Source organism: Electrophorus electricus, chromosome 7, assembly GCF_013358815.1.
Source record: "Electrophorus electricus isolate fEleEle1 chromosome 7, fEleEle1.pri, whole genome shotgun sequence".
Lineage (NCBI taxonomy): Eukaryota > Metazoa > Chordata > Actinopteri > Gymnotiformes > Gymnotidae > Electrophorus > Electrophorus electricus.
In genome coordinates, this window is record NC_049541.1 from 717,003 (window position 1) to 744,752 (window position 27,750).

The 27,750-nt window shown below is 46.5% G+C and overlaps 1 protein-coding gene across 2 annotated transcripts in view; it reads right to left on the minus strand.

The window, feature by feature from the left end:
* The window catches only part of camsap2b (calmodulin regulated spectrin-associated protein family, member 2b), a 64,778-nt gene extending 40,769 nt beyond the window's left edge, over positions 1-24,009 (minus strand). For both annotated transcript variants that reach the window (XM_035528531.1, XM_035528530.1), the window contains exons 1-2: positions 23,427-24,009; positions 11,091-11,350 (exon numbers count right to left, since the gene is read on the minus strand). In XM_035528531.1, coding sequence (XP_035384424.1) covers positions 11,091-11,350; positions 23,427-23,613 — 447 coding nt within the window. In that variant the 5' untranslated portion in view covers positions 23,614-24,009. The remainder of the gene's footprint in view (positions 1-11,090; positions 11,351-23,426) is intronic.
* Between the last annotated feature and the right edge of the window lie 3,741 nt (positions 24,010-27,750).

A 27,750-nucleotide genomic window follows, 5' to 3' on the forward strand; every position in this document is an offset into this window, starting at 1 on the left:
ACCTGGTCCAGTAAATCTGTAATCTGTAAATCTGGAGTTTTCATTTGATACTTTTTTCAATAATGAAGCAAAGCAATAACTACGTAACAATGTGCAGGCTAATGCTTGCTAATTTTATGTAATTTAGCATAGCTGCAAATTGATTTTTATAACGTTATATGATACGATACCATGACAATTTTTAAACTGACTTTCCCACGTTTAGCCCCTGCTGTTTACAGTCAAAGCCTATTAGCTAGACCTGGTTAAACAGACAAATATAAGATAGCTTTAATGTTAACGTAATCGATATGTAATACATGCATAAATACGTTCTTTAATATGAATTATGGCGTCCTCTAATTTAACCAGAGAATGTGACAGCCTCTATTTAACCGAGACTCCCAACAGCCTTTCACCTCTTCAGGTTCAGACAGGTAAAGCCGTGATGATGTGATCCCATTTCCATCCTGCGCCGTACTGACTAACTGGGCGGTTACGTTTGATACTGAGGCTGTCAATCAATCCATTGGGGCCACACCCACACAGCAGAGCGGTAAAAGGCAACATTCATTTTAATGTTGTTTTAGGAGAAAAAATTGGAAGGTGATTACAATATAAATTAAATTCTTTTACATTCTTTACACACAGGTGTGTGACATTACTCACCAGGGTGTTACACCTATTACACACTTGTCAAGTGCGTCATGCACAGTCCCACCTATTACAGGCATGTGTTACACACGCAAACAGCTTTACACACACACACACACACACACACACACACACACACACACACACACACACACACACACACACACACACACAGTTTCCTAGACAGTCCCCTCAGTGTGTAGAGTAGCCAAAAACTGTACTCAAGTAAAAGTTCTGTTAATAATTACTTAAACAGAAGTAAAAGTAATCATTTAATTTATTAGTTTATTTTATAGTTCTATTTACGCTGAATTCAAATCTGTTTTAATGATGTTCCTCTCAGGCATAGTTTTAAGTGAAGTATACATGAAGGCTGTAATTACATTTTAAATATATACAGGCTTGAACTTTCCTCTTCAGTGTCCAGTAACAGTCTGCCAACACAGAGCAGCTCCACTTTCCTTGGTACCGATTTTCAATAAGTCTGGTATACATAACGATATGTGAGTGTAATCTGTTTTAAACTATCTAAGTAGACAGATAAAAGCACATGGGTGGATGTCTGCTGATGTGGTAAAGTAGTTTAGTGACATGACTGATATGGTACAGTAGTTTAGTGACATGACTGATAAGGTACAGTAGTTTAGTAACATGACTGATAAGGTACAGTAGTTTAGTAACATGACTGATGTTTCCCATATCAATTATGTATAAAGCCAGGAATATTTCAGGAAAGAGGATCACAGTTGCTTATAAATGTGAACGGCACATCCCGGGTCTCCAGTAGGAATTCCCTTCGCTGGTGCCGTTACTCTGTGTGTTCTAAAAGAGTGTAGTGTTTTAAAAATAGACTTGTCCTGAAAATCTAGCCTAATCCAGCTTTATAGATTGGTCACAAAAATACTGAGCTTGTATTCAAGTACATTCCCATAATCAAACTTTACTCGTGTGCAGCTGCACTAATCTTTAAAACAGACAAATATTCAGTTTAATTTAATTAACAGTTTAATTAATTGTCATTCATATACAGCTGTGTACACCACAATGAAACACTACAATTCCCAGAATCCCCAAGAGTCAGGTGGCCCGCCACACAACCATCTCCCAACCCTATACAGCCATCTCACGTTCATCCTCCCTTCCAATACTGACTGTGTACACCTGTTCGTTTATTCCAGTATTGCTTTTCCCTGTTGGATTTGGGTGTTTTGTATCTGTGTCTTTCTCTGGCTTTGACCTGGAATATTTTAACTCTGTACACGATGTCTCTCTGGCTTGGAAACCTCACTGTTGTGGTTTGGATTTTGTACTGTCGTTCATCTATAATACTGGATCACCCATCAATTATTAAACACATCAACTTTTAGCGTCTGGCTGATTCTACTCCGTTGCATGTACAATCTCTAGTGTGTTATTGCTCAGCTGATACAGTATAATATAGTGTGTAGAGTACATGGTGAGCGTGATCACATAGGTATGATAAAGGGGCAGATCAGTACTCCTGCTTTCAGACTTCAAATATAAAAGCTCTGTTTTATTACCAATTAAAGTTTCACAAAAGACTACACAAGCAATCCTGAGCTGTTTGCAGTAGGGGATGTTGACCGTCACTCACTACCTTTTGTTATGTGGACTCTTACACCACACCTGGTAATCATGACCCAGTGAAATATCTGAAATGTACTTCCACATTATAAAAGTCACTAAGAAAACAATGTGGTCTTATCCACACACCTCAACCACACACCTTTTACACACACGTCTAACCCACACACCTTTCATACGCCTTTCACACGCATGTCTAACCTACACGCCTTTCACACGCACGTATAACCCACACGCCTTTCACACGCATGTCTAACCCACAGGCCTTTCACACACATCTAACCCACACACCTTTCACACGCGCGCGTCTAACCCGCACGCCTTTCACACGCGCACGTCTAACCCACACGCACGTCTAACCCACACGCCCTTCACACGTGCGTCTAACCCACACGCCTTTCACATGCCCTTCACACATGCATCTAACCCACACGCCTTTCACACGCGTGTCTAACCCACGTCTTTCATATGCGCGTCTAACCCACACGCCTTTCACACGCGTGTCTAACCCACACGCCTTTCACACGCGCACGTCTAACCCACACGCCTTTCACACGCGCACGTCTAACCCACACGCCTTTCACACGCACACGTCTAACCCACACGCCTTTCACACACGCACGTCTAACCCACACGCCTTTCACATGCCCTTCACACGTGCGTCTAACCCACACGCCTTTCACATGCCCTTCACACATGCATCTAACCCACACGCCTTTCACACACGTATCTAACCCACACGTCTTTCATACGCACGTCTAACCCACACGCCTTTCACACGCGCACGTCTAACCCACACGCCTTTCACACGCCCTTCGCATGTGCGTCTAATCCACATGCCTTTCACACACGTCTAACCCACACGCCTTTCACATGCGTGTCTAACCCACATGCCTTTCACACACAAGTCTAACCCATACGCCTTTCACACACACGTCTAACCCACACGCCTTTCACACGTGTGTCTAACTCAGATGTAAACAAACTAAATCACATTAATAATAATTATAAGGGAAGTCAGACCTTACTTTTGAGCCTCCTGGAGGTGTCGTGGGCTTAATTCAGTAAAACACAGACAGAGGGAGGTGCCAACTTGATGAGCCCTGTGAAGCGCTTGTGAGGTTGTGAGGCTGAGAGGCTGTCAGGCTCTGAGGTTGTTGGGTTGTGAGGTTGTCAGGCTGTGAGGTTGTCAGGCTGAGGCTGAGGCTCTGAGGTTGTTGAGTTGTGAGGCTGAGAGGCTGTGGGGCTGTGAGGTTGTGAATCTCTAATGGTTTCATTCAGGATTTCTGACATCCTGTCCTGTGCATAATAACTAAAGTTCCAAGCCACGCTGTGAGGTCTTCATGACAGTGGGAACTGGGGGAAACATTCTCGCAAATCTTAGGAAGATTAGAGTGAATGAGCTGCATTAGACGCCAACTCTTACAGACAAGCTTGATAAAGTCTGAGCATGTCTCAGGAGCTGTGAGGAGGTGAATGGTTTATGATCTATGAATATGTGCTTTTGAAGTAAATGAAGCTCTTCTGAAAAAGTCATCTTTATGTTATATCGCCCCCTACTGATGTAAATCCAACAAGCGTGGTGTGAAGGCTAATATTCTTCACAAGATCAGTCTGATAATGGAAATAAAACAAAGTGCACATGAGTTTTAAAACAGTTATTTTAATGCTGCAACACCCCATACTGGCCGAAATAAGTCAAACCAGGTGTGCTGACAGATTCTGGCTGGTCAGGACTGCAGAAAGGAGTGAGGATGTTGTGAAAAGAGCTGAAAGATCTGGGGTGTGTTAGGCATGTGGAGGTGAACTGTTAGCCTCTCCTGGGTGCAAACGTACTTTCTTCGGCACGTAACGTTGGTCCTAAGGACTGGCATTCTGCAGCGCACTACATGAAGAACTCATAATGAGATTCTGTCTGCGGAAAGCGTGTGTGTGTTTTTAAAAAGCATCAGTCTGAGATACGTGGTGATGTAGGTGACGTGATATCAGACCTACCGCAGCCGAAACCTCATTTCAGTCTCTCTGCTGAGATCTTTAACAAGAAGGAACTACTGCAAAACAAACCAGTAAGACACACCAACATGAAGCTGAATTATTTTCCCCACAGTGATATCACAGGGTAAATGATTAGTGTATATCCGTGTGCATACACGTGTGTGTGAAATACTATCTTTACATGGTTTATTTCCATACACCTATGCACTTCTGTAGCATAATCTAACACGAGCCCTAACCCTAATCTAACCCTAATCTAACTTTAACCCTAATCTAACCCTAATCTAACTTTAACCCTAATCTAACCCTAATCTAACTTTAACCCTAATTTAACTTTAACCCTAATCTAACCCTAATCTAATTTTAACCCTAATATAACCCTAATCCTACAGTCACTATCTAAATGCTATCGGTTGTCCTTTATAGCTTTTGAAGTGAAAGAAATGCAAACAGTACAATGGGTCCTGTTAAAGGCTGTAAAGCACACACACACACACACACACACACACACACACACACACACACACACACAAACACACACACACACAGACAGACAGACACAGACACACACACACACAGACACCCACACACACTCAGACAGACACACACACACGCAGACACACACACGCAGACACACACACACAAACACACACACACACACCCACACACACACAGACAGACACACACACACGCAGACACACACATGCAGACACACAACCACACACACACAGAGCAACACACACACACAGACACACACACACAAACACACACACACAAACACACACACACACACATCCACACAGTATTATTATTCAAAGGCCAGTGGCCCTTTCCTGCAGCCATATTTGATCTCCACTGTTTGCAGGTAGGAGCAGCGTTAAGAGTCTTCGTCATGTGTAAGGCTGCAGTACGCCCTGCCCTTAAACACAAACACGTATATAACGCCTCCAGCTCACAGCACCCAGGCCCCTCTTGACTGGCTAGAAGGCCTTATAAGGCCTGATGACTCAGTATGAAAGACACAGGCTCAGAAAATATTAAGATAAGACCAAAATGCCACACTGAAACAATCATTTATTTACATGGTGGAAGCTTCTAGACATAAGACATTGTGTACTGTTATATAATTCACCCATGCAAGTTAACGATATACGTCTCACAGCCCGTGCACTGGCCTTGAGACTCACGCACTGGGACAGGTCTCATGGTCTCACGCATCATCAAAACTCTGCCACAATAATTGATAGAGCTGAGTTTATGGCTTTGATGTTATTTGATTTGTTCCTGTGGCAATAACAAATAAAAGCTGAAATTTAAATAGCCAATGAGGCACACTGATGGTCAGATTAACCCTTCCCCATCTCACACATTGTAAATTTCTGACCTTGAGTGGCATGTATCACATAAAAAAGTTGAAAATATGTTGTAGACACTGATTACAGAACGTACACTTCACCCATAAACTGTGCACCCAAATAATTAGACATTCCTGAGTGATGTCATATCACAAAGGGTCATAAACCAAACACCACAATACCTGCATGGCTTGCCTTACATTTATCTGACACTTTTATCCAAAGTGACTTACAAGCATGTCTGAACACATATTGAGTAATTGAGGGTTAAGGGTTTTGTTCAGGACCCAACAGTGGAAATCCAGCAGTGGTGGAACTTCAACTGGTAACCTTCTGATTACTAGTCCAGTATCTGAACCACTGAGACACCACACACACACACACCACACCACACACATGTAACACAAACCACACTACACCCAACACACACCCTACACCATACACACCCTACACACATCCACCTCACCATGCGCAACCTTCTGATTACTAACCCTAACCCTAACCTTAACCCAGTACCTGAACCACTGAGACACCACACACACACACACCACACACATGTAACACAAACCACACACACCCAACACACACCCTACACCATACACACCCTACACACATCCACCTCACCATGCGCAACCTTCTGATTACTAACCCTAACCCTAACCTTAACCCAGTACCTGAACCACTGAGACACCACACACACACACACCACACCACACACATGTAACACAAACCACACTACACCCAACACACACCCTACACCATACACACCCTACACACGTCCACCTCACCATGCGCAACCTTCTGATTACTAACCCTAACCCTAACCTTAACCCAGTACCTGAACCACTGAGACACCACACACACACACACACCACACCACACACATGTAACACAAACCACACTACACCCAACACACACCCTACACCATACACACCCTACACACATCCACCTCACCATGCGCAACCTTCTGATTACTAACCCTAACCCTAACCTTAACCCAGTACCTGAACCACTGAGACACCACACACACACACACCACACCACACACATGTAACACAAACCACACACACCCAACACACACCCTACACCATACACACCCTACACACATCCACCTCACCATGCGCAACCTTCTGATTACTAACCCTAACCCTAACCTTAACCCAGTACCTGAACCACTGAGACACCACACACACACACACCACACCACACACATGTAACACAAACCACACTACACCCAACACACACCCTACACCATACACACCCTACACCTCACCATGCGCAACCTTCTGATTACTAACCCTAACCCTAACCTTAACCCAGTACCTGAACCACTGAGCCACCACTGTCCATTACCGTTCCCAGTCCAGTTCCCAGTGTCAGAGCGAGCATTCCTGCATGGCAGCAGAGTATCTTATGTTCCCATTCTCTTGCCCAAAACCTAAACACCTAAGCTAAACTACACCTCTACCTGTAACAGCCTGTACATTACGCAACGAGACCAAGGCTGTAACTCCCAGATCAGTCCCAGCTGTGTTCAGGAAGCACCTCTCTCACTCTACCTCCCTCACCCTCTCTCTCATTCTCTCTCTACCTCCCTCACCCTCTCTCTCATTCTCTCACTCTACCTCTCTCACCCTCTCTCTCATTCTCTCTCTACCTCCCTCACCCTCTCTCTCATTCTCTCTCTACCTCCCTCACCCTCTCTCTCATTCTCTCACTCTACCTCCCTCACCCTCTCTCTCATTCTCTCACTCTACCTCCCTCACCCTCTCTCTCATTCTCTCACTCTACCTCCCTCACCCTCTCTCTCATTCTCTCTCTACCTCCCTCACCCTCTCTCTCATTCTCTCACTCTACCTCCCTCACCCTCTCTCTCATTCTCTCACTCTACCTCCCTCACCCTCTCTCTCATTCTCTCTCTACCTCCCTCACCCTCTCTCTCATTCTCTCACTCTACCTCCCTCACCCTCTCTCTCATTCTCTCACTCTACCTCCCTCACGCTCTCTCTCATTCTCTCACTCTACCTCTCTCACCCTCTCTCTCATTCTCTCTCTACCTCCCTCACCCTCTCTCTCATTCTCTCACTCTACCTCCCTCACCCTCTCTCTCATTCTCTCTCTACCTCCCTCACCCTCTCTCTCATTCTCTCACTCTACCTCTCTCACCCTCTCTCTCATTCTCTCACTCCACCTCCCTCACGCTCTCTCTCATTCTCTCACTCTACCTCCCTCACGCTCTCTCTCATTCTCTCACTCTACCTCCCTCACGCTCTCTCTCATTCTCTCACTCTACCTCCCTCACGCTCTCTCTCTCATTCTCTCACTCTACCTCCCTCACGCTCTCTTTCTCTCATTCTACCTCTCTCTCATTCTCTCACTCTACCTCTCTCACCCTCTCTCTCATTCTCTCATTCTACCTCTCTCACGCCCTCTCATTCTCTCACTCTACCTCTCTCACCCTCTCTCTCATTCTCTCACTCTACCTCTCACCCTCTCTCTCATTCTCTCATTCTACCTCCCTCACGCTCTCGCTCACTCAAATATTCTGTGGAAAATTCATTTCTTTTGTTCTCCTTTCTGGCTATAATTGAAACACTGAAGGGTGGTGCACTACTACTAGAGAGAGAGAGAGAGGGAGAGAGAGAGAGAGAGAGAGAGAGAGAGGGAGGGAGGGAGAGAGAGAGGGAGAGAGAGAGAGAGGGAGGGAGAGAGGGAGAGAGAGGGAGGGAGGGAGAGAGAGGGAGGGAGGGAGGGAGGGAGGGAGGGAGGGAGAGAAGGAGGGAGGGAGGGAGGGAGGGAGAGAGAAGTAAATGAGTAGAGAAAAGAAAGATAAGAGTGTAATTCAGTGCAATATCGAGAAACTTGTAGTGAGAGATGTATAGAAATAAATATAAAGAACAGTAAGGAAAAGAGAAGGAGAGCAGCATTTTGGGTATTATGAGGTTTGGGCAATGAGGGGGAAGAGAGGTTGAAAGAGATGGAGAGATGGAGAGATAGAGAGGTGGAGAGAGATAGAGAGGTGGAGAGAAGTAGAGAGGTGGAGAGAAGTAGAGAGGTGGAGATGTGGAGAGAGGTGAAGAGATGGAGAGATGGAGAGATAGAGAGAGATAGAGAGGTGGAGAGAGGTGGAGAGAGATAGAGAGGTGGAGAGAGGTGGAGAGAGATAGAGAGGTGGAGAGAAGTAGAGAGGTGGAGAGAAGTAGAGAGGTAGAGAGGTGGAGAGGTGAAGAGGTAGAGAGGTGGAGAGAAGTAGAGAAGTAGAGAGGTGGAGAGAGGTGGAGAGAGGTGGAGAGGTAGAGAGGTGGAGGGAAGTAGAGAGGTAGAGAGGTGGAGAGGTAGAGAGAAGTAGAGAGGTAGAGAGGTGGAGAGGTGGAGAGAGATAGAGAGGTAGAGAGGTGGAGAGAGGTGGAGAGTGCTCTTTGTGCAGGTCTACTGTTGCTTTTAGACCACACCCATAGCTGTTTAATACTGCATGGATAAACACACACACACACACACACACACACACACACACACAAATGTGTGCACAAATGTGTACACCCCTGCTGCAGTACTAATCGCTATGCTACTCACACAAAAAGAGAGAGAGCAGGTTTGTGTGTGTGTTTGTGTGTGTGTGTGTGTGTTCATCTGTAAGTGAACTAAGCTTGTAGCAGCAGATTCTGGGAAGGTCATTCTCTCCCTGAATCATGCTGGTATCATTGATATTGCCCAGCTGCAGAGTGTGTGTGTGTGTGTGTGTGTGTGTGTGTGTGTGAGTGAGTGAGTGAGAAAGAGGGAGAGAAAGAAAGAGAGGCTATCTCAGAGGAGAGAGAGATGACTACAATGCAGAGCACAGTGGCTGTTGTCCTGATCTCACATGCTTGTATTCATTTGACTCCAGTTTTATTAGAATGATCGCGTGTAAAAACTGAGTCAGGGTGAATCACACCTCACCTCACCTCACCTCACCTCACCTCACCTCTCCTCACTTAAGGAAGCAAACTCACCTCACCTAACCTCACCTAAGGAACCAACCTCACCTCACCTAAGGAACCTTAGCAAATCTCACAGATGTTACTGTCCAGTCAGTGTGCTTGTGGGTAAGAGCCAGACTCCATGTCTCCTGAGCCAGACGCCCCAGCTAAGTGAGCCCCTCTCAATGGCTAACTGATGTGTGAAAGCATAGTGTAATTTTGGCTATTTCACCTAATGCCAGACATCAGAGAAGGCAGTACAGTAACTTTTGCAAAAGACGCCCCAGAGGAGCAGGAAGATGCCATCAGTGTCTTACCTCGGCTTCTCCAGACCTTCCATGCCAAGGACAGACACTGGAAACACAAATGACTACTGGACCTGCACCCCATCACATCAGCAAAGCAGAAAACACCAGGCTTAAAGACACACCTCTCATACATGCCTCGCTAACAAACACCTCACTCTCACACACCTGGCTCACACCCCTGGCTCACACACACCTTTCTCACACACCTTGCTTGCACACACATCACTCACACACACCTGATTCAGCTCACAAAGGGCTAGAAAATAAACTCAATATGACCCATATCTAACCTTGTCTGACCCCTGTCACAGAGGAGGCTTGAATAAAGAAAACAGGACAAAAAAGGCCATATGCTGTGTAGTTAGTTTAGCATCTTAGCTCAGTTTCACAACTTAATCATGCCTGTTTGTAGCTAACTATCTTAGCGTGTAAACAGACCTGTTTCAGGTAAACAGACCTGTTTGCAGCTAACTAGCTAACTAGCTTAGCATGTTACAGGTAAAGGGAACCTCAGGTAAACAGAGGATGTGTCTGTGTATGTGAGACTGTGTAAACAAGCTGCTTGTGTAGGCAAGGCCGTGTGTGTAAATAAGGCCGTGTGTGTAAAGGAGGCCGTGTATGTAAACGAGGCCATGTGTGTAAACGAGGTTGTGTGTGTAAACGAGGCCGTGTGTAAACGAGGTTGTGTGTGTAAACGAGGCCGTGTGTGTAAATGAGGTTGTGTGTGTAAACGAGGCCATGTGTGTAAACGAGGTTGTGTGTGTAAACGAGGCCGTGTGTAAACGAGGTTGTGTGTATAAACGAGGCCGTGTGTGTAAATGAGGTTGTGTGTGTAAACGAGGCCATGTGTGTAAATGAGGTTGTGTGTGTAAACGAGGCCATGTGTGTAAACGAGGTTGTGTGTGTAAATGAGGCCATGTGTAAATGAGGTTGCTTGTGTAAATGAGGCCGTGTGTGTAAACGAGGCCATGTGTGTAAACGAGGTTGTGTGTGTAAATGAGGCGGCGTGTGTAAACAAGGCCATGTGTAAATGAGGTTGTGTGTGTAAACGAGGCAGTGTGTAAATGAGGTTGTGTGTGTAAACGAGGCAGTGTGTAAATGAGGTTGTGTGTGTAAACAAGGCCGTGTGTAAATGAGGTTGTGTGTGTAAATGAGGCAGTGTGTAAATGAGGTTGTGTGTGAGTGCACGTCACAGTATAAGAGGAGATCAGCATGATAACAGCATTAGCGGTCCTGACCATCAGGATGGGCGTTTGGCAGAGGTCCCTCTCGGTGACAAGTCTCTCCTGGTCGGTGATGTACAGGCCCTTCTGAGCGAGGGCTTGGATGATGGCGTTGTGGCCCAGGAGGGGTTTGGCGGCATCACTGCGGAGGATGAGACTCCCAGCCCTGCAGTAGAGCTCCGCCGACAGCAGGAGGGACACCACAGGAGGTTTCAGGTGCTCCTGCTCGTACTGGTCCTTATAGAATGGGTCCTCCAGCTCCACGGGGACACTGTCTGCGGAGGAGAGGGGAGCGAGAGAGGGAGGAACCGTCGGGGGACAAGAAAGAGGGCAGAAGGGGATGAGCGCAGGATGAAGGTGGAGGGAGGGAAGAATGACCATCACCGTCTGACAGTGTAACTATTACATAAAAACAGAATATCTATATATATCTCAGGACAGACGCTCCCAAGAGGGTTTTGCACGGGAAGTGCTGTCTGATGGACAACACAATGGAGTGTAGCTGTACCCTGACACAAAGTCTCTGTCCAAACAGATCTCCTGTACATGTGTCCACACACTCAACGAACCAGACATCCTGTCATTATCTGAACATATCACACTTAACCCAGACATTACACTCCGGTTAAAAACACCGTCCACCCCAGCAGAGGAGAGATGACGAATCAAGGCATTTCTCTGCCACAATAATCGATATTATTGTGTTTTACATAAAAATGCAGACAGGTGGTGGAGCTACACACACATCTGCTTGCAGACAGAGGGCGGGGCTACACACAACTCCATGCGGATAGGGGGTGGAGCTACACACAGCTCCTTGCAGACAGGGGGTGGAGCTACACCTCAGCAGTTCTGACCATATATTATGAACATATACAGCAGTGATGTCTGTTTAATTGCCTCCGGTGCAGTGTATGACCTGATCTGAGCACAGTGAGAGGGATATCTGTATAACCTGATTTGAGCACAGTATCTGTATGACCTGATCTGAGCACAGTATCTGTATGACCTGATCTGAGCACAGTATCTTGTATGACTGGATCTGAGCAAAGTATCTCTATGACCTGATCTGAGCACAGTATCTGTATGACCTGATCTGAGCACAGTATCTTGTATGACCTGATCTGAGCAAAGTATCTGTATGACCTGATCTGAGCACAGTGAGAGAAATATCTGTATGACCCGATCTGAGCACAGTATCTGTATGACCTGATCTGAACACAGTGAGAGGGATATCTGTATGACCTGATCTGAACACAGTGAGAGGGATATCTGTATGACCTGATCTGAACACAGTGAGAGGGATATCTATATGACCTGATCTGAGCACAGTATTCTGAGCAGTTTTCCCTCTAGTCTCATTAGCAGTAGCTGATTCTCTAGGATATCACACACACACAAACACCCCCCCCCCCACACACACACACCCACACACACACCCTCCACACACACACACACACCCACACACCCTCACACACCCCCACACACGCACCCCCCACACTCACGCACCCCAACACACACACACACCCACACCCACACACGCACACCCACGTGCACACACACACCCCCACATGCACACACACATCCCCACGTGCACACACACACACACCCCCACACACACACACTCACACACACCCCCACACACACACACTCACACACACACACTAATGCACACACACACACGCACACATGCACGCACGCACTCACGCACACACTCACGCACACACTCACACACACACTCACACACACACTCACACACGTACACATGCACACCCCCCAACACACACACCCCCACACACACACACACACACACCCACACACACACACACACATGCACACACACGCACGCACGCACACACACACTCACACACACGCATGCACTCACGCACGCACTCACGCACACACTCACACACACAGACGCACACACACAGACGCACACACACAGATGCACACACACAGACGCACACACACACAGACCTGCTCTCTCTCTTTTTGTGTGAGTAGCATAGTGATTAGTACTGCAGCAGGAGTGTAGAGGTGTGTTCCCTGTATGTGTGTGCACACATTTGTGTGTGTGTGTGTGTGTGTGTGTTTGTGTGTGTGTGTTTATCCATGCAGTATTAAACAGCTATGGGTGTGGTCTAAAAGCAACAGTAGACCTGCACAAAGAGCACTCTCCACCTCTCTCCACCTCTCTACCTCTTCACCTCTCCACCTCTCTACTTCTCTCCACCTCTTCACCTCTCTCCACATCTCCACCTCTCTACTTCCCTCCACCTCTCTACCTCTCCACCTCTCTACCTCTCTCCACCTCTCTACCTCTCTCCACCTCTCCACCTCTCTACTTCTCTCCACCTCTCTACCTCTCCACCTCTCTACCTCTCTCCACCTCTCTACCTCTCTACCTCTCTCCACCTCTCTACCTCTCTCCACCTCTCTACCTCTCTCCACCTCTCTACCTCTCTCCACCTCTCCACCTCTCTCCACCTCTCTCCACCTCTCTACCTCTCTACTTCCCTCCACCTCTCTACCTCTCCACCTCTCTACCTCTCTCCACCTCTCTACCTCTTCACCTCTCCACCTCTCTACCTCTCTCCACCTCTCTACCTCTTCACCTCTCCACCTCTCTACCTCTCCACCTCTCTACCTCTTCACCTCTCTACCTCTCTCCACCTCTCTACCTCTTCACCTCTCCACCTCTCTACCTCTCTCCACCTCTCTACCTCTTCACCTCTCCACCTCTCTACCTCTCTCCACCTCTCTACCTCTTCACCTCTCCACCTCTCTACCTCTCTCCACCTCTCTACCTCTTCACCTCTCCACCTCTCTACCTCTCCACCTCTCTACCTCTTCACCTCTCCACCTCTCTACCTCTCTCCACCTCTCTACCTCTTCACCTCTCCACCTCTCTACCTCTCCACCTCTCTACCTCTTCACCTCTCTACCTCTCTCCACCTCTCTACCTCTTCACCTCTCCACCTCTTCACCTCTCCACCTCTCTACCTCTCCACCTCTCTACCTCTTCACCTCTCCACCTCTCTACCTCTTCACCTCTCCACCTCTCTACCTCTCTCCACCTCTCTACCTCTTCACCTCTCCACCTCTCTACCTCTCTCCACCTCTCTACCTCTTCACCTCTCCACCTCTCTCCACTTCTCTACTTCTCTACTTCTCTCCACCTCTACACACTAACGCATACGCATGTATACACACACTCACACTCACTCACGCACACATAACATGCACACTCACACCTACACACTCACACCTACACACACACTCACACACACACACTAATGCACTCACACACACACACTAATGCACACACCCACACCCACACGCACACCCCCCCCACACACACACCCACACACACACACACACACACTAACACACACACACACACGTATGTGCATTCCTGTTGTAGCACACACCATCAATTAGCCATGCAGCAGTAATCAGGCAAATGTTAAAAGTAAACTTATTAAAAATATTTTTATCTTTAAAGTAAAACATTTATATGTCCACATTTGTAACTGCTCTGTGTGTATTAATTAGCTGCTAAAATCAGTAAACTCACAGTGTTTTAAAACTATGAGTAAAACATTTATATGTTCACCTTTGTAACTGCTCTGTGTGTATTAATTAGCTGCTAAAATCAGTAAACGCAGTGTTTTAAAACTAAGAGTAAAACATTTATATGTCCACATTTGTAACTGCTCTGTGTGTATTAATTAGCTGCTAAAATCAGTAAACTCAGTGTTTTAAAACTAAGAGTAAAACATTTATATGTCCACATTTGTAACTGCTCTGTGTGTATTAATTAGCTGCTAAAATCAGTAAACGCAGTGTTTTAAAACTAAGAGTAAAACATTTATATGTCCACATTTGTAACTGCTGTGTGTATTAATTAGCTGCTAAACTCAGTAAACTCACAGTGTCTTAAAACTATGAGTAAAACATTTATATGTCCACATTTGTAACTGCTCTGTATTAATTAGCTGCTAAAATCAGTAAACGCAGTGTTTTAAAACTAAGAGTAAAACATTTATATGTCCACATTTGTAAATGCTCTGTGTGTATTAATTAGCTGCTAAACTCAGTAAACTCAGTGTTTTAAAACTATGAGTAAAACATTTATATGTTCACCTTTGTAACTGCTCTGTGTGTATTAATTAGCTGCTAAAATCAGTAAACTCAGTGTTTCAAAACTATGAGCAAAACATTTATATGTCCACATTTGTAACTGCTCTGTGTGTATGAATTAGCTGCTAAAAATCAGTAAACTCAGTGTTTTAAAACTATGAGTAAAACATTTATATGTCCACATTTGTAACTGCTCTGTGTGTATTAATTAGCTGCTTAAATCAGTAAACTGTGTTTTAAAACTATGAGTAAAACATTTATATGTCCACATTTGTAACTGCTCTGTGTGTATTAATTAGCTGCTAAAATCAGTAAACTCACAGTGTCTTAAAACTATGAGTAAAACATTTTAATTTGTAGATTAGAAGACACTGTAAACATTCCTGCTCTCTCACACTTCCCCACCGTGAGCCACAATCTGGGGGTGGATTCCTGCTTTTCCCAAGTTATTTCCTCTGTGTGTGTGTGTGTGTGTGTGTGTGTGTGTGTGTGTGTGTGTGTGTGTGTGTGTGTGTGTGTTCACAGCAGTAGGAAACACATGTCTTAAAGGTGTAGTACTTATCTTTTGTGTCTTAGCATGTTCAAGCATGCCAAGTGTGTGTATGCTCGTTCGTGTGTGTGTGTGTGTGTGTGTGTGTGTGTGTGTGTGCATGTTTGTTCAGCAGCAAGGAACACATTGTACAGTTGCAAGAAACACATCTCAAAGGTGCAGTATTTATCCTTTGTGTCTTCTGTATGTTCAAGCATGCGTGTGTGGGGGGTGGGTGTATGTGTCTGTGAGAGAGAGATTGAGAGCACGCAGGTCTTCTGTTGAATCTATGTGTTTATGTGCCTCTGACGCACACCTGCCGTGTGGCAACACTTCTGAGTTTTACATGTTCAGACCTCATCAGCTCATCATCAAACGTGGGTTTCAGCTTGGAAAACTTGAAATCCAAAACTACAAAACATTCAACAAAAATATCTGGGTCAGGGAAAACCTCCTCCTGCCAAACTCACACACCTCCCCCAGAGAAACATACACACAGACTCTTTCCTGAACCCACTCCTAAAAAGTGCTTTTCCTGTTGTGTTCCTGAGCAGTGGGACACAGGCAGGAAGTGACTCCGCACAGAGGAAGTGAGGAGTTCGGCTGCTGTAGTATTCGTCTCTGTGCAACACTGACAGTCTCAGCAGCCAGACCCCGCCCCTCGCACCAGGGCTACTAGACCCCGCCCCTCGCACCAGGGCTACTAGACCCCACCCCTCGCACCAGGGCTACTAGACCCCGCCCCTCGCACCGGAGCTACTAGACTCCGCCCCTCGCACCGGAGCTGCTAGACGCCGCCGCTCACACTGGAGCTGCTAGACGCCAACCCTCACACTGGGGCTGCTAGACGCCAACCCTCACACTGGGGCTGCTAGACGCCAACCCTCACACTGGGGCTGCTAGACGCCAACCCTCACACTGGGGCTGCTAGACGCCACCCCTCACACTGGGGCTGCTAGACGCCACCCCTCACACTGGGGCTGCTAGACGCCACCCCTCACAATGGGGCTGCTAGACGCCACCCCTCACACTGGGGCTGCTAGACGCCACCCCTCACACTGGGGCTGCTAGACGCCAACCCTCACACTGGAGCTACTAGACGCCACCGCTCACACTGGGGCTGCTAGACGCCACCCCTCACACTGGAGCTGCTAGACGCCAACCCTCACACTGGAGCTACTAGACTCTGCCCCTCCCACCGGAACTGCTAGACGCCACCCCTCACACTGGAGCTGCTAGACGCCAACCCTCACACTGGAGCTGCTAGACACCACCCCTCACACTGGGGCTGCTAGACGCCACCCCTCACACTGGAGCTGCTAGACACCACCCCTCACACTGGGGCTTCTAGACCCCTCACACTGGGTTGCCTGATATATTTGTTAATAATTATTGTCTTTACATTATTGTTCTAGTCAAAAAGGCTTTCATATGCAAATGAACCATTTGCCAGATCTCACCAATTAAGAATTTGCTAATTTAATTATAACTTTGTTTTTTATTATAACCTTATACAAAGCTCTCATAAGAGAATCTGAACATTCATACTATAAGTTATAAGCATGAAAAAGGAACAAGCCTTCATCCAACATGAGTTTTTCTGCTTGGTAAGGGGCTTAGTTACTCAACAGCTCTCTGTAAAATATAACCCATTCACCACTAGACCAAGTTTTATTTTCTATTTTATAAAAAAAAACAAACCAAAAAAAAAAAAACCAGGATAACAGTGGAGCTGACCAGGAGAAAAGAAAACAGAATATAGATAATACATTCATCACAGATGCCAAATCGTGTAATAGTTTAGTTTAATATCTGTTTATTATTGTCATGTTCAGCTCCACTGTTCTCATGTTCAGCTGGTCAGCTCCACTGTTCTCATGTTCAGCTTGTCTGTGGTCATGTTCAGCTCCACTGTTCTCATGTTCAGCTCCATTGTTCTCATGTTCAGCTCCATTGTTCTCATGTTCAGCTCCACTGGTCTCCTGGTCAGCTGATCATCTCCACTGTTCTCATGATCAGCTCCACTGTTTATGTTCATCTGATCATCTCCACTGTTCTTATGTTCAGCTCCACTGTTCTCATGTTCAGCTGATCAGCTCTACTGTTCTCATATTTAGCTCCACTATTCTCATGTTCAGCTCTACTGTTCTCATGTTCAGCTCCATTGCTCTCATGTTCAGCTCCACTGTTCTCATTTTCAGCTGATCAGCTCTACTGGTCTCATGTTCAGCTCCACTGTTCTCATGTTCAGCTCCACTGTTCTCATGTTCATCTGATCAGCTCTACTGTTCTCATGTTCAGCTCCACTATTCTCATGTTCAGCTCCACTGTTCTCATGTTTAGCTCCACTGTTCTCATGTTCAGCTCCACTGTTCTCATGTTCAGCTCCACTGTTCTCATGTTCAGCTCCACTGTTCCCATGTTCATCTGATCAGCTCTACTGTTCTCATATTTAGCACCACTATTCTCATGTTCAGCTCCACTATTCTCATGTTCAGCTCCACTATTCTCATGTTTCGCCTTCTCTCAGTAATGTGGCTACCCCTGCCTGCACCCTAATTCACAGAAAGCATCTGTTCACAGTTCTTTCTGCTGCCAACATTATCGGTGTCAATATCAGTATCAGTTAGTAATCTCAGCCTTATTTCATACTGCGCTGTCCTACATTATCCACAGGAAACACTATAACTGACTAACATCCTATAGCCAATCTCAAACCCCAAAACAGACGCTCTTCATCCAAATCTGAGTTCATAGTACAGACTCTGAACCACAGAACCACAGATATTAACTAAGTTGGCCATTAAACCACAAACACTGAACAGGCTCTGGAAGAAGGATGGACAGTTTTATCTGAATCTGTCAGTCAAAAGAACATTGCTATTGAAGGTTATGATGTCAAGATATATGAGATCTAACCTGTAATCTGAAGACTGCAGATGAGTTTGAGTCTAGAAAGGCCACGGCACTGTTTGGCCAGACACTTTCCTGTGTGTTCATTCAGCATACACTCCTTTATAAAGATTGGGAAATGGGCCAATTACACACAGTCAAAGAAAATGTGCTTGTAAGTTTTCATTTCCGTTGCAGGCTGGAGGGAAAAAAATCCCCCCTCCCTGTTTGCATTGCAACCAGCTGATGCTCAATTGCAGGTCGCATGCGTGTGAGGCGTATGAACACATTCCTCAGGCCACTGTGCAGCAAGACACAAGCAGTACCAGGCCACAGACGTTAGTCAGAGGGACAAGACTCACCTCTGTTCAGTTCCAGCTCCCACCACACTGCTCTGTGCAGGAAGAGCTCAGCTGGTGCTTTCATTTAAATGGACTTACAGAGGAAGCTGCTAATTAGTAACTTGTTTCTCAGCAGTCAGCACTGAATCCATAACTTTGAGTATGCTAGCAAAGAACCAGAAACCTCAAGAGTGCTAGCAAAGAACCCATAACATCAAGAGTGCTAGCACTGAACACATAACATCAACCATTCTAGCATTGAACCCGTAACGTCAAGTGTGCTAGCACTGAACCCACAACCTCTCGCATGCTAACTGTTGCTAATCTGGCCTACAGCAAGCTGATGGCAGCACACTTAGTGGAAGCTGTGCTGTTACTCATCTTAGTGTTTTGGTTGACAACGCACGAGAATGCTAATGGCTACTCCTGCTTTTGTGAGTCTTGTGGGTTATCAGAGTTCCTCTGTTGGCACAGAGTTTCAGACATGAGACAAAGAGCATAAAGACAAAACAGGAGGTTGGACCCCTCCCACCTGTCCAGAGTGAGCTTGCTAAGTGGCCCCTCCCACCTGTCCAGAGTGACCTTGCTAAGTGGCCCCTCCCACCTGGTCAGCGTGACCTTGCTAAGTGGCCCCTCCCACCTGGTCAGCGTGACCTAGCTAAGTGGAGCATGTTGGGTGTGTTCAGTGTGTGGGGTTGGAGTGTGTTGGGTGTGTTCAGTGTGTTGGGTGTGTTCAGTGAGAGAGAGGGGATAACAGAAGGAGAGACAGGACAAGAGTGAGACAAAGGAATTCAGTGAGAGGAGAGACAGTGAGAGGAGAGACAGTGAGAGGAGCGACAGGTCAATGAGAGGAGAGAGCTAAGTGAGAGGAGAGACAGGTCAGTGAGAGGAGAGACAGGTCAGTGAGAGGAGAGAGCTAAGTGAGAGGAGAGACAGGTCAGTGAGAGGAGAGACAGGTCAGTGAGAGGAGAGAGCTAAGTGAGAGGAGAGACAGGTCAGTGAGAGGAGAGAGCTAAGTGAGAGGAGAGACAGGTCAGTGAGAGGAGAGACAGGTCAGTGAGAGGAGAGAGCTAAGTGAGAGGAGAGACAGGTCAGTGAGAGGAGAGAGCTAAGTGAGAGGAGAGACAGGTCAGTGAGAGGAGAGACAGGTCAGTGAGAGGAGAGAGCTAAGTGAGAGGAGAGACAGGTCAGTGAGAGGAGAGACAGGTCAGTGAGAGGAGAGACAGGTCAGTGAGAGGAGAGACAGGTCAGTGAGAGGAGAGAGCTAAGTGAGAGGAGAGACAGGTCAGTGAGAGGAGAGACAGGTCAGTGAGAGGAGAGAGCTAAGTGAGAGGAGAGACAGGTCAGTGAGAGGAGAGACAGGTCAGTGAGAGGAGAGAGCTAAGTGAGAGGAGAGACAGGTCAGTGAGAGGAGAGAGCTAAGTGAGAGGAGAGACAGGTCAGTGAGAGGAGAGACAGGCCAGTGAGAGGAGAGAGCTAAGTGAGAGGAGAGACAGGTCAGTGAGAGGAGAGAGCTAAGTGAGAGGAGAGACAGGTCAGTGAGAGGAGAGACAGGTCAGTGAGAGGAGAGAGCTAAGTGAGAGGAGAGACAGGTCAGTGAGAGGAGAGACAGGTCAGTGAGAGGAGAGACAGGTCAGTGAGAGGAGAGAGCTAAGTGAGAGGAGAGACAGGTCAGTGAGAGGAGAGACAGGTCAGTGAGAGGAGAGAGCTAAGTGAGAGGAGAGACAGGTCAGTGAGAGGAGAGAGCTAAGTGAGAGGAGAGACAGGTCAGTGAGAGGAGAGAGCTAAGTGAGAGGAGAGACAGGTCAGTGAGAGGAGAGACAGGTCCGTGAGAGCTCCATCTACACCACTGCTGTTTAGTAGCCTACTTGAATGAGGGTTTGTGAAACCTCTCTGAAACTCTATAAAATAGTGTCTCTGTGAAATAGTGTCTCTATAAAATCGTGTCTCTATGAAACAGTGTCTATAAAACAGTGTTTATAAAATAGTGTCTAAGAAACAGCGTCTCTATGAAACAGGGTCTATGAAAAAGTCTCTCTATAAAAGTCTCTATGAAACAGTGTCTGTGAAATAGTGTCTCTATGAAAGTGTCTCCATGAAACACTGTCGCTTTGAAAGTGTGTCTATAAAACAGTTTCTCTATGAAATAGTCTCTATGAAACAGTTTCTCTATAAAATAGTGTCTCTATAAAATAGTGTCTCTGTGAAACAGTGTCTATAAAATAGTGTCTCTATGAAACTGGGTCCCTATTAAAAAGTGTCTCTATGAAACTGGGTCCCTATTAAAAAGTGTCTCTATGAAACAGTTTCTCTATGAAACAATGTCTCTATAAAATAGTGTCTATGAAACAGGGTCTATGAAACAGTGTCTCTATAAAACAGGGTCTATGAAAAAGTGTCTATATGAAAGAGTGCTCTATGAAACTGTCTATAAAATAGTGTCTCTGTGAAACAGTCTCTATAAAATAGTGTCTCTATGAAACTGGGTCTCTATTAAATAGTGTCTCTATGAAATTGGGTCTCTATAAAATAGTGTCTCTATGAAACAGTGTCTATGAAACAGGGTCGATGAAACAGTGTCTCTGTGAAACAGGGCCTCTATGAAACAGTGTCTATAAAACAGTGTCTCTGTGAAACAGTGTCTATGAAACAGTGTCTCTGTGAAATAGTGTCTATGAAACAGTGTCTCTGTGAAACAGTGTCTATGAAACAGTGTCTCTATGAAATAGTGTCTCTATGAAACAGTGTCTCTAAGAAACAGTGTCTCGGTGAAACAGGGCCTCTAGGAAACAGTGTCTCTATGAAACAGTGTCTATAAAACAGTGTCTATGAAACAGTGTCTCTATGAAAGTGTCTCTATGAAAGTGTCTATGAAAGTGTCTCTATGAAAGTGTCTATGAAACAGTGTCTCTGTGAAACAGTGTCTATGAAACAGTGTCTCTGTGAAAGTGTCTATGAAACAGTGTCTCTATGAAACAGTGTCTATTAAATAGTGTCTCTATGAAATAGGGTTTCTATGAAATAGTGTCTCTATGAAACAGTGTCTATGAAACAGGGTCGATGAAACAGTGTCTCTGTGAAACAGTGTCTCTATGAAACAGTGTCTCTGTGAAACTGTCTCTGTGAAACAGTGTCTATGAAACTGTCTCTGTGAAACAGTGTCTATGAAACTGTCTCTGTGAAACAGTGTCTATGAAACAGTGTCTCTATGAAACAGTGTCTATGAAACAGTGTCTCTATGAAACAGTGTCTCTGTGAAACAGTGTCTCTGTGAAACAGGGTCTATGAAACTGTCTATGAAACAGTGTCTCTATGAAACAGTGTCTCTATGAAACAGTGTCTCTGTGAAACAGTGTCTCTGTGAAACAGTGTCTATGAAACAGTGTCTATGAAACAGTGTCTCTGTGAAACAGTGTCTCTATGAAAGTGTCTCTATGAAACAGTGTCTATGAAACAGTGTCTATGAAACAGTGTCTCTATGAAACAGTGTCTCTGTGAAACAGCATCTCTATGAAACAGCGTCTCTATGAAACAGCGTCTCTATGAAACAGTGCTCACTTGTGCCCATCTGAGCCTGCAGATGTGGTAAATGGTAAATAGTTGGAAATCAAGTGGCTGCTGTTGCCTTTGGACTTTATGTTCTAAAACTTTGTGTAGTTTCCTGGTGTAATAATGTCTGACAGAAGAAAGCAAAGTGATGGCAGAACCATTACAGGACTGTGTGTGGATGTGTGTGGGTGTGTGGATGTGGTATGTGGGTGTGTGTAGATGTGTGTGGATGTGGTGTGTGGATGTGGTGTGTGGGTGTGTATCTTGATAACGCATTATGTGTGGTCAGTAACACACGTAATATGTATGTTTGTCCATCACATCATATGTCCTTGGCCTCTAGTCTCTCATCTTAGACATTTAGGTCAAATTTGCATTTCGTTTTAAATCTTCTTTTATTCATCCATCTTCTCACCTACTCTGTTTTACAGTTCTCTTTTACAGAAGCACACTACATTCAAACGAATCATTTAGGAAACCACGAATTTGCAAGTTCTAGGAGAGCAGTTGTCATTTTTTCCTAGCGCCCGAGGACAGACCCCGCCCTGTGGGAATGCTCCGACTTCCAGCTTTCCAGAGGCATTCAGCAACAGTTAATCCCTCCCTGTCCCTGCTGCTAAACCAACGTCTCCGGGACGACTGCAGATGCTTCTACTAATTCATCTCTAGTCGCAGCGCGCAGAATGACGTTGCAGTGCTTTCACATCTCGCCTCTTCCACATGGCTTTGAAGAGCACTCGCGAGCGGAAAATTACTCAGTTACGGTCACGGGGTAAAAGCAGAGAACGCAACGTAAGCTCGCGGTGCTTATTTAACACTGCCCCAAGTACAAAATATTTTTGGTCTCGCATTTTCTCCACAGATAAGGTTTGGAAAATATGTCAAAACGCCACGTACCTGGCCCAAAGGCTTTGGCCACGAGCCACGTTAAACTGCTCGAGATTTTAGCCCTCGTGAAATCATAATGATCAAACGGTTTGATGTCCGGGACGACGAATGTCCTCGCGCACTGCTTGGCGTCTCCCATCGTGGGATCCACGCGGGGATGCATTAGAGCCCACGAGCGCGGACGCGCCGATGACATTCCAGCGAAAACCTTCGTGCGAATAGCGGTACAGTGCTCGAGCCGCCGGTTCCCGAGTATCGCTCTCCACGCCCGCGCCGCGCTTGAGGGACGTGCCGCTCGGCAGCGCGCTCGAGCCCAGACGACTGCGGTAGTGTTCCCCCGTTCACCCGTTCCCTGGCATGATCCCGTTACCGTAGCGGATCCACTTCTAGGATGAACCGTGAAGGCTCTACTCGGCCATGTTTAGGGGCGTCAGTGCGATAAGCACGTAGGTTCTAGGATGACGTTTTATCATTCTCGCGTGTCATTTTTACGGATTTTCCTCTTTCTTTAACTTTGAGTATTTCCCCTGAAGTCAGTCAACCTCTCTCTCTCTCCCTCTTTCTTTCTCTCTCTCTCCCTCTCCCCTCCCTCTCTCTCCCTCTCTCTCTCCCTCTTTCTCTCTCTCCCTCTCCCCTCCCTCTCTCCCCCCCCCCTCCCTCCCCCCCCCCCCCCCCTCTCTCTCTCTCTCTCTCTCTCTCTCTCTCTCTCTCTCTCTCTCTCTCTGCGGTCCGCCTGCTGCACTGGCCTGGAATCGGAGGAGCTGCACTGCGCTTGCGAGATACGCCCCAACGCAGTCCGGTAAGGCTGGCCACTCAGTCCCGCCGCGTGCGTTTCCGCTGCGCTCTCGTGACACGCTCGTTCAGGGGCCTATTGATGCACACTACCCCACCCCATTTGTATATAATACAAATTAAAATTGTTAATTTAAGTAAGGATTTGAGTAAGGATTTGAGTAATTCTTTGAGTAAGGATTTGAGTAATTCTTTGAGTAAGGATCCAGGGACTACCACAGCTCTTTCATTCCTGTCTCAACAAGAAGTTCACCTCTCTTAGGCGTCACTGCTTTTGACTTCCTGTCCAGCATCCCCTCACTGTTTACAACAGAGCACGTCAATACCATGAGACAGGAAGAGGTGGGGCCTTGATGTCAGCACTGCGAGACAGGAAGAGGTGGGGCCTTGATATCAGCACTGTGAGACAGGAAGAGGTGGGGCCTTGATATCAGCACTGTGAGACAGGAAGAGGTGGGGCCTTGATATCAGCACTGTGAGACAGGAAGAGGTGGGGCCTTGATATCAGTACTGTGAGACAGGAAGAGGTGGGGCCTTGATGTCAGCACTGTGAGACAGAAAGAGGTGGGGCCTTGATATCAGCACTGCGAGACAGGAAGAGGTGGGGCCTTGATGTCAGTACTGTGAGACAGGAAGAGGTGGGGCCTTGATATCAGCACAGTGAGACAGGAAGAGGTGGGGCCTTGATGTCAGCACCGTGAGACAGGAAGAGGTGGGGCCTTGATATCAGTACTGTGAGACAGGAAGAGGTGGGGCCTTGATATCAGTACTGTGAGACAGGAAAAGGTGGGGCCTTGATGTCAGCAATGTGAGACAGGAAGAGGTGGGGCCTTGATGTCAGCACTGTGAGACAGGAAGAGGTGGGGCCTTGATATCAGTACTGTGAGACAGGAAAAGGTGTGGCCTTGATGTCAGCACTGTGAGACAGGAAGAGGTGGGGCCTTGATATCAGCACTGCGAGACAGGAAGAGGTGGGGCCTTGATGTCAGTACTGTGAGACAGGAAGAGGTGGGGCCTTGATATCAGCACTGTGAGACAGGAAGAGGTGGGGCCTTGATATCAGCACCGTGAGACAGGAAGAGGTGGGGCCTTGATATCAGCACCGTGAGACAGGAAGAGGTGGGGCCTTGATATCAGCACTGTGAGACAGGAAGGGGTGGGGCCTTGATATCAGCCTTGATATCAGCACTGTGAGACAGGAAAAGGTGGGGCCTTGATATCAGCACTGTGAGACAGGAAGAGGTGGGGCCTTGATGTCAGCACTGTGAGACAGGAAGAGGTGGGGCCTTGATGTCAGCACCGTGAGACAGGAAAAGGTGGGGCCTTGATGTCAGCACTGTGAGACAGGAAGAGGTGGGGCCTTGATATCAGCACTGTGAGACAGGAAGAGGTGGGGCCTTGATATCAGCACTGTGAGACAGGAAGAGGCCTTGATATCAGCACTGTGAGACAGGAAGAGGTGGGGCCTTGATATCAGCACTGTGAGACAGGAAGAGGTGGGGCCTTGATATCAGCACTGTGAGACAGGAAGAGGTGGGGCCTTGATATCAGCACTGTGAGACAGGAAGGGGTGGGGCCTTGATATCAGCCTTGATATCAGTACTGTGAGACAGGAAAAGGTGGGGCCTTGATATCAGCACCGTGAGACAGGAAGAGGTGGGGCCTTGATATCAGCACCGTGAGACAGGAAGAGGTGGGGCCTTGATGTCAGCACCGTGAGACAGGAAGAGGTGGGGCCTTGATGTCAGCACCGTGAGACAGGAAGAGGTGGGGCCTTGATGTCAGAACCGTGAGACAGGAAGAGGTGGGGCCTTGATGTCAGAACCGTGAGACAGGAAGAGGTGGGGCCTTGATGTCAGTACTGTGAGACAGGAAGAGGTGGGGCCTTGATATCAGTACTGTGAGACAGGAAAAGGTGGGGCCTTGAAATCAGCACTGTGAGACAGGAAGAGGTGGGGCCTTGATATCAGACACACACAGACATAGACACACACACATACAGACACACACAGACAGACACACACAGACAGACACACACACACACACACACAGTTTGGTCTCCTCCCCCTGGAACTCCCCCAGATCATAGAAGATGAGCAGGTAGGTTGAAACAAGGCAAACACAAAACTGTCTTAAGCATCTTTAACCTATGCATATGCGCTACAACACAGGTATGCATTAAAGGTGTGCTGAGTTATACAGCTCTCCCGACCAACAGATGCTGTGTGATATAGATACGTTACGTTGTATAGGTTTAAACATTTAGGTAGAAGTTAGTACTAAAGCTGCGCCCTCAGCTGGTCATGGAGTGAATTCACAGGCCACTCACATTGCTTTGACTCATAGCTGTGACTTTCCGTTCAGTTAGAAAGGAAAAGGTCTTTGGATATCCACCCGTTTCCTAAGAGCCTAAAATCAGGGTGAACTCTACAGGGTCATACCAGACAAAAGCCTGTGTTTCCGCTGCTTTGTCGTAGATGATTATCGTGGAAAACTGAATTTCTCTCGCTTTATTGAAATAACAAAAAAAAATTGACGTAAAATATATTTAAAGTTTCAAACCTCCCCATTTACTCATCCGGTTTGTATATGGAGACTAATCTGCCAAACTAGCCTGTTTCTCTGATTTAACAAGAATAACCTCATTTACATATCTCTGCCTATTCAGCCTATAGCAGTGTAGCCACGCCCAATGACCGTTCACTCACAACGCTGTTTTTGAACGAGGCTCAATGCAGGGCATCCAATCAGAGCAGAGCTCATTTTGCTTATATGCGTCTTAAAGGTGCAGTAACAAGCAGCCTGTTTAATTCTAAGGGGTAAGAAGAGGTTGGAAAATGGGTGTAAAAATGAATTATGACTGGAACATAAAGCCACACAGAAGATGTAAGTGGACATCAAGAAAAAGTATAAAATAAAATAAATAAAGAGCGGTTTCCCGCTCTTGGAAGCCTACATGATTAGGAGATTAGGATTTACCTGATTTCACCCGCCTGCTGCTCGTCAGCTAATTGGTGATCAGGTTTGGAGCATAAGTGATTTTTAAAGCGGGGAACGTACTACGCTCTGTAGTGATACTGCCCTCTAGGACTTGTCACTGACACACCAAGCCTGTATTAAAAGTCAAGCACCACTAGGGGGCAGCAACCTTTCAAGAATCCTGCGTTCTCCTGACAGTGCATAAACGCCTTTATAAGTCAGCTATGGGAAACAGAACCAAGGCCTCCTTCCAGAAGTCATATTTTATCTTTTGCTTCTTCCAAAAGCCAACACGGCTCAATGAACTTGTACAATGTTCACACAATGTTCTTGGGTAACTTAGTTTTGCTTCATTTGTTTTCTTCACTGTAGGTGCATGTCTGTCTGGGACTGAGTTGTTGCTTTAAGCTTTCCTGAGTCAGTGAACAAGAGCCAACAAGGCACGCAGTTACCATGAGCCATGGACACGGGACAAAATCAACAACACACGCAAAACCAGGGATGATAAACATGAAATGTTATAGTCGGTTTTCTGGTTAAGATCTGCTTCCTGCTGACTGTA